Raw genomic sequence first — 12,201 nt, forward strand, 5'->3', positions numbered from 1 at the left:
GTTGGATATCGAAAGGAATTGCATTACCTACTGTAAAACAGACCAATCATAATGCGTTCAAAACTGAAAAAAAAATTAATAGATTACTTTGTAAATGTCGGACCAACCAATCAGTTCGTGTTTAAACTCAAATATTTCGCAAGTTTTTCAGCTAACAGTGAATTGCTTTGCAAGATTCCCTCTCAAAAAAAATGTACCAATTTATGTCAAAAATCTTTAAATAGTTTTAGTTATTAACTTGGGCATATGAAATTTTTGAGTTTAGACAATTTAATGATCTTTTAGAAGCAAAAACAAAAAATTGGGTGTTACATTTAACTTTTTCAAGTTATTTAATTTTTTCCAAACTTCTTATATTTTTAAGTTCCCCGGATTCCAGTTTTGTTTTTTGCAGTTCTGTAGTTTTTTAATTTATCACTTAAATCTACATAATTTTAATCTTACTGTTTTTAATTTTTTTATATACACGTTGTTATTTTTTTAGCTTTTCAGTATCTTAGTGTATTAGTTTTTGTTTAGAATGTTTCAATTTATTGGTATTTTTCTTCTTCTTAAGATGCACAAGCCCTGGCAAATGCAAAGCATTATTTTAGTCAAGCCACTTTGAAATTTTAGTAAACAGCATAACAAAATTAGAAATAGTCAGTTGTTGAAACAATTAAACTCGTACATAAAGTGTACCATATGGATATTTTAAGTCTTTGACAAATCGAAAATTGTGTTTTTATTTTTTATGTAGCAGGAAGTAATAACAAATGTATCCTAATGTCGTTGTGCAACTTTTTTGACACCTAAATAAAATTTTTAATTTACTAAAAGTCCGGTCTCTTGTTTATTTTTGTCTCAAAAAAAGTGCTGAAACTCTCGAACAAGACAAAATGACTTCTCCAGCCTATTTAGGTGATTTTTCGGCTTACTCTTAACGAAATGTTGTTAAACAACCTATTTAACAAGGAAACGGTAAGAAATGGGAATCACTGATTCGTAGGTGTGGGTTAAATAAGTATGTAAGCTGACAAAAATGTATTTATTTGTTCAAATTGTGTGAGGTGTATTAGCAGTTTCAAAACTATGTAAACGCCAACTTCGCATTTTCTCCCAAAATTAGTTGTCATAAATTATTTATGCACTTTGTGTAATTTGTAAAATGCGACGTTGGCGTTTTTGAAACACATAACAAATCTGGAAATTTTTGTGCATAAAAAAACTGGTAGTGAAATTCGAACTAAGTAAAGCAGGGGTGAGTTAAGTGCTTTCTAGCTTATCCTCGGCCATCCATTTGCAAGGGAATAAGAAATATTTGCAACTTTAGCAACCCACTCAAGATGTGGGTAGATTAAAGTAAAAATCAACGGACGGTCAGGAAACTCATTACAATACAAATTGGTGTAGTAATTAAAATTGGTGTATATTGCAATTATTGCAAATTCATTTTCTGGGTCAGTTGTATAAATATTTCTAATAAACAAAGGAGTACCAGAATCTAATTCAGGCTTTTCAGTGAGGGGCCACGTGCAAAGTAGATATCTTTCATCAATTTCCACCATACAGAAGTCGCAGTCGTTTAAACTTATACTAACATTATACATAGTAGGCTTTGTATGACCAAACCTACCGACCAACTCAACGTCCGGAACTAGTGGTATTCTTCGGGACTTTGATTTAAATGCTTCCTCTCCGTTAATCTTGATCACACCGATATCACTATGTGTGTTCTCTTCATAATCTGGATGAATGGTAGCGGTTACGTTGGTGTACTTGTACCCCGGACCCTGGACAATAATTTTGGTAGAATTCCTACAAAAAAGTCAACAACCAATGGAACAATATTTTAGAAATTACGATTCAGTACGGAGGCAAAAAGCTGATGTGAGAACCACATGAGGGTAAATATCAATTCCCGGGCACGATCTGATAACTGAACCATCTAATATTTGTTTGACGGTTAAAAGCTTTGTATGGTCTTCAGTTCCATCCAACGCGGACGTTACTAAAATAAGTACCGTGAATACGAAAACGTTGCACTTACATTAGTGGCTTACCATCGATGACAAACCACAAAAGTACGCAAGTTTTGAAGTTGGCCATTTTTGCAATAACTTTGCACAATTTAAAGGTGATTTATATACGAAATCGGAGCAATAATGAGCGAACGCAATTTCCATAAAGTCACAAATTGAAGCAATAACATGTTTTATGTTTCCTTTGTTTAATTATTACTTTGAGACAAACCAATGTTTTGTTAAAGAGTTTTATGGTTTTCTCAAAATTTTAACAAACTATTGGACTGGAGGACAATAAACTGCGGAAATTCAGTAAGGAGAAAAGATAAAAAAAGATAGTCGTTATAACTGCTAAACACCACAAGTCATATAATAAAATTTTACACACAGAAAAAAACACAGTTTCCGCAAAAAAGTAAAATGGATTTTTCAGTATAATTTTTTTGACAAAATTGAAGTTGGAAAAGTTTATTCTTGACTTTTCAGTGTTGGAAGCCGTAGATCGTCACAAAAATTTATTTTCAATAAATGGGTGTGTCGAAACATTTTTTTTTTAGATTTTTGGATGTAACTTTCAACAGTGATGTTTTTAAGATAAATGTTTAACCTTGGGGTTAAACAGTTTTTTTTTTAATTTGAGAATATTTCGTAAAAGTTGTCGCAACGTTAGAGTGACCGCAACATCAGCAAAGGTCAGCGAAATGTCTTAACTGGGTCTCTTGTCCAGTGACAATTAAACAATAAATAAGTTTTTTTTAATTATTAAATAGAATAAATTTTGTATATGACCGAATTATTTTTAAATAAAATCAGTATTGAACTTAACCTCGAGTTCTTACTCATACACTAGATGATTGGTCGATTTTGCTTAGTTCTTTAAATAATTTGATTTTATGACGGAAACAGGTTTTTTTCGTTTTTATTACATAACAACTAAGAACTAAGACGTTGTTGTCGGAAACGTGTTTAAAATAGTGTTAAAATTCAGATATTAAAAAGAAGGTTTAAAATGTTTAAAACAAAAAAAGTATTTAAAACTTTATGGGCCGGTTTATAGAAAGCTTTGTTAAAATTTAATTCGTGGTTAAAGTTAAAAACGCGAATGGACCAATCAACTTTGTTCAGTTTGGTCACGTGATCCGTTAATCATACATTTAATTGCCAATTAAATTAATGACGCTTCTATAAACCGGTCTTAATTCTTTATAGACCGGTTTATAGAAGCATCATTAATTTAATTTGTAATTAAATGCGTGATTAACTGAGCACGTGACCAAATTGATGCAATTTGTTAACTTTTAACAGCGTAACTAACATTAGTTGAGCTTTCTATAAACCAGACTTATGTTTTTAGATAGACAATTTAATAATCTTTTAGAAGTAAAAACAAAAAATATGGCGTTTCATTTAACTTTTTCAAGTTATTCAACTGTTATTTTTTCTTCGTATTTTTTTTACGTTCGTAAGTGAAATTTGCTATACAAGTGGTAAAGATTTAAGTTAGAGCTTTCGCCATTAAAGTGGTGAAAATTTTATCACTGTGACTGTCTACAAATACAGTATCGTCTCCGAATATTATATTATTAGAATGTTTCGCTTTGGGGAGATCATTTATATAAATTAAAAACAATAAAGGTCTTAATACGGATCCTTGTGGAACACTGAGTCTATTATTATTGACTACTGAATTATGATTAAATGAAAGGAAATTGTTTGCAGTCTAGAAGATAAGATGATATTTTATCTAAGAGAATGTTAGTGTGTAGTCCAATCAAAAAATTTAGTAGCTAAAAGAGCAAAAGCATGGTTTTATTTTCAAATGCGTCAGCGAGTAACTGTGACATAACTTGATTTTTTACATCTGAAGCCAATCTGTCATTTAAGGAATAAGTGATTGTTTTCAAAGTGAAATTTTTTCAGTAGTACTATCTCAAAACATTTTTAAAAATATAGCTTTTGAAGGAATTGGTCGGAATTGGACAAATGACAATGTCTTTTAACAATAAACATTAGCGAAAAACGATGTTAATTATAGAAAAAGACCAAAAAGCTTAAAAAGTTCAGGGAGAGTTTATGATGTTTTTGGTAGTTAGAATGATGGAGGAATTTGTACAGTATATTAGCTGTTTCAAAATTATAAAAACGCCAACATCGCATTTTCTCTCAAAATTAGCTAACGCAATTTATACTTTCAATGAGAGATCTAATCATTAAGAACTATTTTTTATTTAAAAAAATAATCAGGTAAAATGCGACGTTGGCCTCTTTATACTTTTGAAACAGCTAATACATCAGTACTGTATTTCTCTTGAATTTGTTGAAAACATCTCCGACACCATTTATTTATGAAAAAGCTTTACTTGGATTCAAAAGAACTCGAATTGTATTATTTGCCTACAGATTACTAGCAAAAGTCGGATTTGACTTTTCCCATCCATCAATAATATTTTTAGCAAATAATACATAAAAACTACGTTTCTTTTCTTTAACTCACGAGTGAACTAAGTAACCAAACTATTTTGTAATAGTTTTTTCTTTAGCAAGTAAGCAAAAATTAGCAAATTTAAAATAAAACGTCGATTATTGTTTATAATTTTAATGAAAACAACAAACACATTGGTAATTAAGAAGCCAACAAAACAAGCATTGTCTTGTACTACTTTCGAACGGTAAAACAAAGGCAACCTATTTTTTGAATCCAGTGATAGTAAATCGTCCTTTTTTTAATTCCCCAAGCTCGACCTAATAGAAAACCGCATTCATGTGTTGTTCTCCTAGGGAAATTTAATCTCCTGCGGCACATTTACTTTTTAATTAAATCGTTGCTACAGAATCGATTCCATTAAGTGGTTTTCATTGTCCACATTAAACAAGTTATGCCACAAACTTTTTACGCTTGTTACAACATTATTGCATTTCTCGAACCTTAATTTAATACAAACTATAAAATATTTTTAATTTTATTGCGCGGCTTCGGCAAGAAATGATTCTCTTTAGACGATAAAGCGAAAAATCAATATCAGCGGAGGAAATTGTTAAATTTCACAAAAGCCTGCACGTTCCACCAAAATAGACTTTTCTATCGTATTTTATGGGAAAAAGTATTCAAATGTCGACTAGAAATATTGTTATTGCTTTTTTATCCGGAATCTGCGGCTTTATAAAATTACGACATCAGATTTCGATTTAAAGATATGACATAGTTAAAAGCATTTTTCGCGAGGTGCAATTGCAGCGTGTTGGTGGACGGTATAATGGGCACAATTTGCAATTTCAATCATTTTTCGCTCGTACCTACATGTTCACTCAATAAACGCTTTTCCTAAATTTATTACGCGCTCAATCAATGGAACGCCAAAACAGAGGACAAAGGAAAACATTTTGCGTTTATAAATCAAATTAATTTTAAACCCCAATTGCTCCGAAAGTAAACCTTGCTTTTATTCAACTTGTTTTAATAACGAGATTTTTCATTTTCATTCGTTTCATTTAATTTCATAACGTATGAGACGCTTGATTACAGACAAGACTTTACCCTTGAATATTTCCGTAATTAGCGAAAAAATAAATAAATAAGTTGAGTAACAGCTGTTCCAAAAACATTACTGTATAGGGACACAAGTGTATTTCCGAAGATTCGTCTCAATTCCATTTATGGGGTAGTTAATATCAATTGGTTTTCAATTTAATACAACCGAGGCCATCATATTTCTTATTTATTTGAAACTGAGCATTTATGCTCCTATTCATGGGTTAGATGTTCCGCAATATGTACAGAAAACGGTCTATAACAAACGGGAATGTTCAATAAAATTTTTGGGATGCCACAAATTGGAAAATTTGCTGCATATTCTGTTGGATAGGCAAATTTTCACAGTGAGAAGTGAAGGAAAAAATAAAGAAATTTTACCTGAATATCATTACTTTTGTTTTTACTTTAATAATTTGGTCAAGCTATTGTTGGAAACATAAATCTGTATATACTTTTATACAGGTATGTTATTTTTAATTTTAAATGTTTTGTTTGTTCATTTTTTTATATTACATACTATAATAAATGTACGGTAGAGCTCAACCAATAGTGTGTTACCAAGAAAAATTGGTAATTTTAGAACTGATTAAAGTATTAAAAGATTACAAAATAGAAGACATAAAGCTGAAATACTGAATGTATAATAAATTTCTGAATCTCACTCAAGTAATGTTATTGAAAAGTTGTATATCTAACTACAAGATTTCCTGATCTTTTCTCACATGTATTTATTTTCAGTTTTTAGTTTTTAAATTTTTGTGCGACTTTTTATAGACAATATAGTGATTAATTTTCTATTTTTCGATTAATGGATTACAAAATACGTACTGTGGTTTGTTCAAAGTTTATCTACACAGTGTAAAATTGCAGTGAATTTTCTCAAAAAATGAAAATTTGAAGTGTCAAATTAACTTTTTGAATATGATGTATTACAATATTACTACAAAAAATTTACAAAATTTGTAAAATAACGACTCTATTAAAGATTCGTTTACTATAAAATTTAAATGCCACAGCTAGTGTTCTAAGATGTAATAATTAAGAAGATTGACCTTTTGTTTTCTAAATTTTGAAAGTTGAAAGTTGTTTAAAAGTAAATAAATGCTTCTATTCAATTGATTTTCGAAGAGCAAAGGATTGCTTAAGTTTTAAAATTGGATTCAAGAGATTTTATTTAAAAACTACTAAGGAAAATAATTACAGGAATTTTCTGTTTCTTGTTTCGACTTATTCCCTCAAATAACCTCCATCTGAATATTTTTTTAATAAAACAATTTACAAAAGTCGAAAAACCTGGCACCGGGAGAGCCCTTTGAAGTTACATATTAATTAGTTTGCATTATACAGGTCTTAATGTATTTCAGTTTTTATTATATTTCTAAATAAAACTCAGGACGAATTTTTGTTAAGATCTGAAATTGATTGAAAGTAACCAAAACCCAGAAAAAACGTGAAAAAATAAATTAGAAATAAAATGGTTAAAAAGAAAAGGAGAGAGACAGAAATAAAGATATTATGCTAATTAATTAAACTAAAACTAAAAGGTCAACAAACTATTGAGGGTAACCCCAATCTAAGCATAACATTTAAAATTTACTAGCTTATCGTAAGTTGAACAAACAATTCACAGGTGAAGTAAATATAGTACACCTAGTAAAGATTTTATTTTGATTATTTTATTTAAAAGTTTTCGGTTCGCCTGAAGATGATACAATAAAGTACCGAAACGTCGTGACGCATTTGATAGTTTTATTTACCCTCCATCTTATAAAACCATTTTCTATGCAATTCACCTTCAACATTTCATTCAACGTCTAGAAAAACAAAATGGTTAGTACAGAAGATGTAAGAACTCTAGTAATGCATTGACATGATTTTTTTAACTGAACATTGGATTAATAGGGTTACCATAAAGTTAGCATAGTAAAAATTCTGTCCTATGTCAACCAATCATTTTTCGATAATTTGGTTTGTTGAAAAATTCTAAATTATTGAGCATTGTTTGTAACATTTTCCGAGAGAAAAGAGCATCCTTTTTGGATAAGGTTTATTAAATAAGGTTTATTGGATTATTTAAAAAGAAGTCTTTTGTTGATTGTTAACGTAATGAACAAAGTTGTTTTAAATATTTTTTTAATTCCTGCTCTGTGGTGCTTCTGCGTGCTAAAAAACGGCTTAAAGTGTATCTCTCTTTCTAGTCAGCAAGTGGGTGTTCCAAGTTTTATGGCCGAAAAATAAATAAATAATTTTGGTTGATTAAAAAATTAAATTAACACAGTATTTTTTTTAAGTAATTGGACAATTTCTTTAATTTTTCGAGCCGTAATTGCTAAAATAGAATTATGTGAAAGTTGATAGCTTTTGAGTAATTAACATTTTAATACCGGAGATCCAAAAGCTCAAATAATTTATGGCAAGCTTTGTTATAAATGGTAATCGGGTCAGAATTCCTTGACAATAGACTGCTTTAACTCGGAAAGGTTGTAAACATCATAGCGTAACTTTTTCTATTGTCAAGGAATTTTGACCTGATCACCAATTGCCACAAAGTCTGTCATAAATTATTGGAGATTCTGGATCTTCAATATTAATTTTTCGTAAAATTGGTTTCTAGTGTCTTACAGCAATACTAAAAACAAATAAACAATGTCATAGTATGAAATTGTAGCGTAACTAATTCCCTAATTGGTACCGGTTTATAAAAAGCTCTGTTAAAACTTAATTCGTTGTTAAAAGTTAATGAACTAATCAAATTGCTTAAATTTGGTCACGTGAGCTATAAACCGGTACTTGGACGTTTACTTGGCTAGAAATATTTATTTTTGTCTCGTCTATAAAAGTTGTACATTGCTCTCAAAATATCTTCCGGTTTTTTGCACATAGTGTAAAGAAAATTTTAATGACAGTTGTCAAAGTTGAAAGTGAAGTTAAAGATGAAATTGGTTTTGATTGGGTATTAATTTACAATTTTGTCACAAGAAGACTTTAATGGACGATTAATAATCGCAACCATTAAAAACACTCACTGGCTATAGTTCAATCGTTCAATCGATTATAACTTATGTAACATTTCAAATAATTATTTTATTGAGGGGTAAAGTATTGTAACTGTTATAAAAAAGGGGGTAAATTAGAGAATTGGGGAGAAAAATGCCTGTATTATCAATCACGCGTAACAATTTCATGAGCTGTTTGCTTTTTTTTGTATCATTACATTTGTCGTTTTATCATCATTTATTTTTTAAGTCATATCTTCCAATTCCTGGTTCCGCATAACAAGCAACACAGCATCAGCATACAAAGCAGCATTAGCCTCCGACCACATTTTATTTTCATATTTCTACAAGTTTTAAACATTTTTAGACGCTCCCACAAAATGAAAAAGAGTTATATACCTAGCAAACAAACCATTAGTTACGTACATCGCCAATTCCCTTTTCCAGCGACCGAAGCCATTTGATATATTTATCGAGGAGCATTTGTTTGGTGCGTCATTTATGGTTATTTTTTAAGTAGAAGCAGGTCAAGCGTTGATCGTTTTGTTTGGCAAGTTTTCAGGCGAATGGAGCGATGGCACATTATCGCACGTATGCGGTCATTACTCAATATTGAGTGCAGTTCACTAGGGCGATACATTACAAGTCGGAACGTAAACGTTGTGCCGACAGCCCCATAACTCGTTGTGAAAACTTGTGAATTCCGAGCCCTCACGCAGCCGACTAACAAACACAATATTCTGTTTCAGGCCATGCGGAAACAAAATCTCACACACGCCATCCACACACCGGAAGTGCACATCATCGTTCAATCCGAGCTGACAGTCGTACCAATCTCAGTTACGAATTCAGCCCCAACTCCCCCAAGCCGGAGGTCGTCCAGATGTACTCCAAGCAGAATGACAAGCTGATGCTGGAGTGCGCGGTCAATATAAACTTTAGTACCAGCATCTGGCTCAAAGACGGACAAATTGTGCAAACTATACTCAAAGACAACACTAACAATAAGCGTGTTATCGGACATAGGTTTCTAGTGGACGCGAGCGGGAATTTGTTTATTGATAATGTGAGGTTGGAGGACGATGGCAAGTGGCAGTGTGAGGCCGAGGATGCGTTCGGATTCGTCGTCACGGGAAGACCTATCCAGCTTACAATCCTAGGTAAAAATAGGAATCTAATGATGTTTGTTATGATTATGAATTCGGGAGGTTCTCTAAAGTAATCACTTTAATTAAAAATGAGTTTTTTTTTTGTTCTATTATGAAAGCTTTGCACAAGAACAAAAACGCCACTGTAGATAAATGAACGCTTTGTTAGTTGTGGGGATATAATTTACTGTATTTAATTTTCACCAGCATCTTCCGTCCTTGTGTAAAGAGTTATTCCAGCAATCAGCAGTCGAGATAAGACAATTAGAAATTCAGTACAGAAGGAACTTTAGAAAGATACTTAACAAGATTCAAGCATAATTCTGTATAACACGAGTACACCCTTTTATTATTGATACTTGCGAAGTTAATTTGACTTACAGTTTGACACAGTGATAGACCTTGACCTAGTAAATAACTGTGTGAAATATTATGCTGTTGACTTTCTCGGTTCTCGAGTTACGAGGATCTGGTCAGGTTAGGACGTTCTAAAGATGTTTGGAGTTGACCATAACAATATTTTTTTATGTTGTTTAAATGAAGATAAAAAGCTTATTACGAAAGTGACTATTGTACAATGTGAGTATGTTTAAAATATGTATACTATGTCTTAACAACATCGCGCAGAACTTAGCGTATTTTATTTTCAGATTTTTTTACTAGTTTTTATAATTAAAAATTATTAGTTATGTCGTTGCAAATGAAATATTATTTTTTACGTCATTTTAAAGCAAGTGGTGCCCTAAATAATGTTGTTATATGTGAAAAATTATGTTACCAGCTCTAAATAATTACTGACTAATAAGGATTAAAAATTCAAATATTTTAACGTAATTTTGGGGCGGGGGTTAGTATTTTCATATATTTTTTTATAATTGGTTTAAAAATGTGTTTAAAGTTTAAAGGACATCATAATATACAACACAATAACCACAAAATTTATGAATGTAAAAATGGTGGATGCGCCGGGATAAATAATTACACCGCACAAAGCTAAGTAACAAAATTACAAATAAAGAAAAAGGCTTTGCGAAACACTTGTATTACCTATTGTAAGTTATTGTACATTTTTTTCCTTTGTCTTGTTTTTGTCGACATAGAATAGTTAAATAAATTGTTTAAAAAAACTTAAAAAACATGATCATATTTTTCATAAATAGTGCTTACAATTAAAATTTATTAAGTCGATGCAAACAGGAAATTACTTCTTCTGACATTCTGAAGCAAGTGATGCCATAAATGTTGTTATGTGGAAAAAATATGTCGCTAGTTTAAAAAATAATTAAATGAAAACTAAAAATTCAAATACACGTAGCTTTGGGGTTAGCGACAGTTGTTATTGTTAAGTACTATTTTTTAAAGTATGTTTTTAATAGCAAACTCCGATTTCTAGATAGTTATTAGTTTCTGAGATACAGTAGAGTAGGTATTAGTTGTTTCAAATCTATAAAACGCCAACGTCGCATTTTCTCTCAAAATTAGCTGTTATAAATTATTCATGCGCTTCAAAAAAAATAACAGCTAATAATATTTATAGTTTCAATGAGAGATCTAATCAAATATTTATTTAGAGTAGGCCTAAAAGTGTGTTGAAAGCTTAAAATACACCAAAATAACTACAAAACTCTTAAATTTAAAAATGGTGGATGCGCCGGGAGAAACAATAATTCCATTAAAGATTTTAGTGACTCAATTTCAAATTAAAACACAAGCTTTGTAAAACACCAAGAAATAATATAAAATAATAAACTATTTTTTTAAGATTTTATCTTGTCTTGTTTCAGTGATAAAAATTGCATAGAAAAAATTAAAAGTGATTGTTGTAGATTTATTTTTAATCTTAGAAATACTGATCATATTTCTCATAAAATTAAAAAACTAAATTGGCTAAATATTTGATTACAGTTACGGTTCACTCTATTATTTTGTTTCAATATACATACCTTTTTACCTCAAGAGAAAACTTGTGTATCGTTGGTCTCTACATAAAACAAGTAAATAAAATAAATCAATAAATAATATAAATATAAAAATATAAACATACAGCCGGCAAGGCTGTCGATGCTGTTTTTGTACAGACTTGTTTCTTCGATCCTTGTTGTTGTCATTTATAATTTAGTATCGGAAAATGATTGGAAACCCAAGTCAGTAAGCTTATTTAAAAAACACATCAAGTTAAAATAGGTACTTATTTGTTAAGTGGTGTTCTTTTGTTATTTTGTTTTTGTGTTTTTTTACTTTTTCCGGTATTATTACATTCTTTTCCTGTAACAAATCTTTTTTTTTCATTTTCTATGTATTTTCGTTTTTGTTAGTAGTTCCCTTTTTCATTTTTTTTAACATATTATTTCGGAATTCTCACTTTAAAAATAGTTCAATTTTTCATTTTACTACCATTCCAAACAAATTTTTGATAACAATGAAGCTTCAAATTCAAGCGTTTTAGAAATGATTTCGTTTCTAGACAACTAGAAGTATTTATGTTTTGACTGGCACTAAAACTGGAAACACCTTGTATTTTA

At 30.4% G+C, this 12,201-nt stretch overlaps 1 protein-coding gene and 1 non-coding gene across 3 annotated transcripts in view; one reads left to right on the forward strand and one right to left on the reverse strand.

Annotated features, from left to right (window-relative positions):
- Positions 1 to 12,201, forward strand: part of tei (teiresias) — a 359,103-nt gene that overhangs the window by 172,730 nt on the left and 174,172 nt on the right. For both annotated transcript variants that reach the window (XM_064355624.1, XM_064355625.1), the window contains exon 3: positions 9,281 to 9,691. In XM_064355624.1, coding sequence (XP_064211694.1) covers positions 9,281 to 9,691 — 411 coding nt within the window. The remainder of the gene's footprint in view (positions 1 to 9,280; positions 9,692 to 12,201) is intronic.
- LOC103313008 (uncharacterized) lies at positions 1,009 to 2,165 on the reverse strand. Its single transcript, XR_010334270.1, has 3 exons — positions 2,043 to 2,165; positions 1,843 to 1,990; positions 1,009 to 1,797 (listed from the first exon to the last, which is right to left on the reverse strand). It is a non-coding gene; the product is annotated as an uncharacterized LOC103313008 (transcript).

Source organism: Tribolium castaneum, chromosome 1 (genome assembly GCF_031307605.1).
Source record: "Tribolium castaneum strain GA2 chromosome 1, icTriCast1.1, whole genome shotgun sequence".
Taxonomy (NCBI): domain Eukaryota; kingdom Metazoa; phylum Arthropoda; class Insecta; order Coleoptera; family Tenebrionidae; genus Tribolium; species Tribolium castaneum.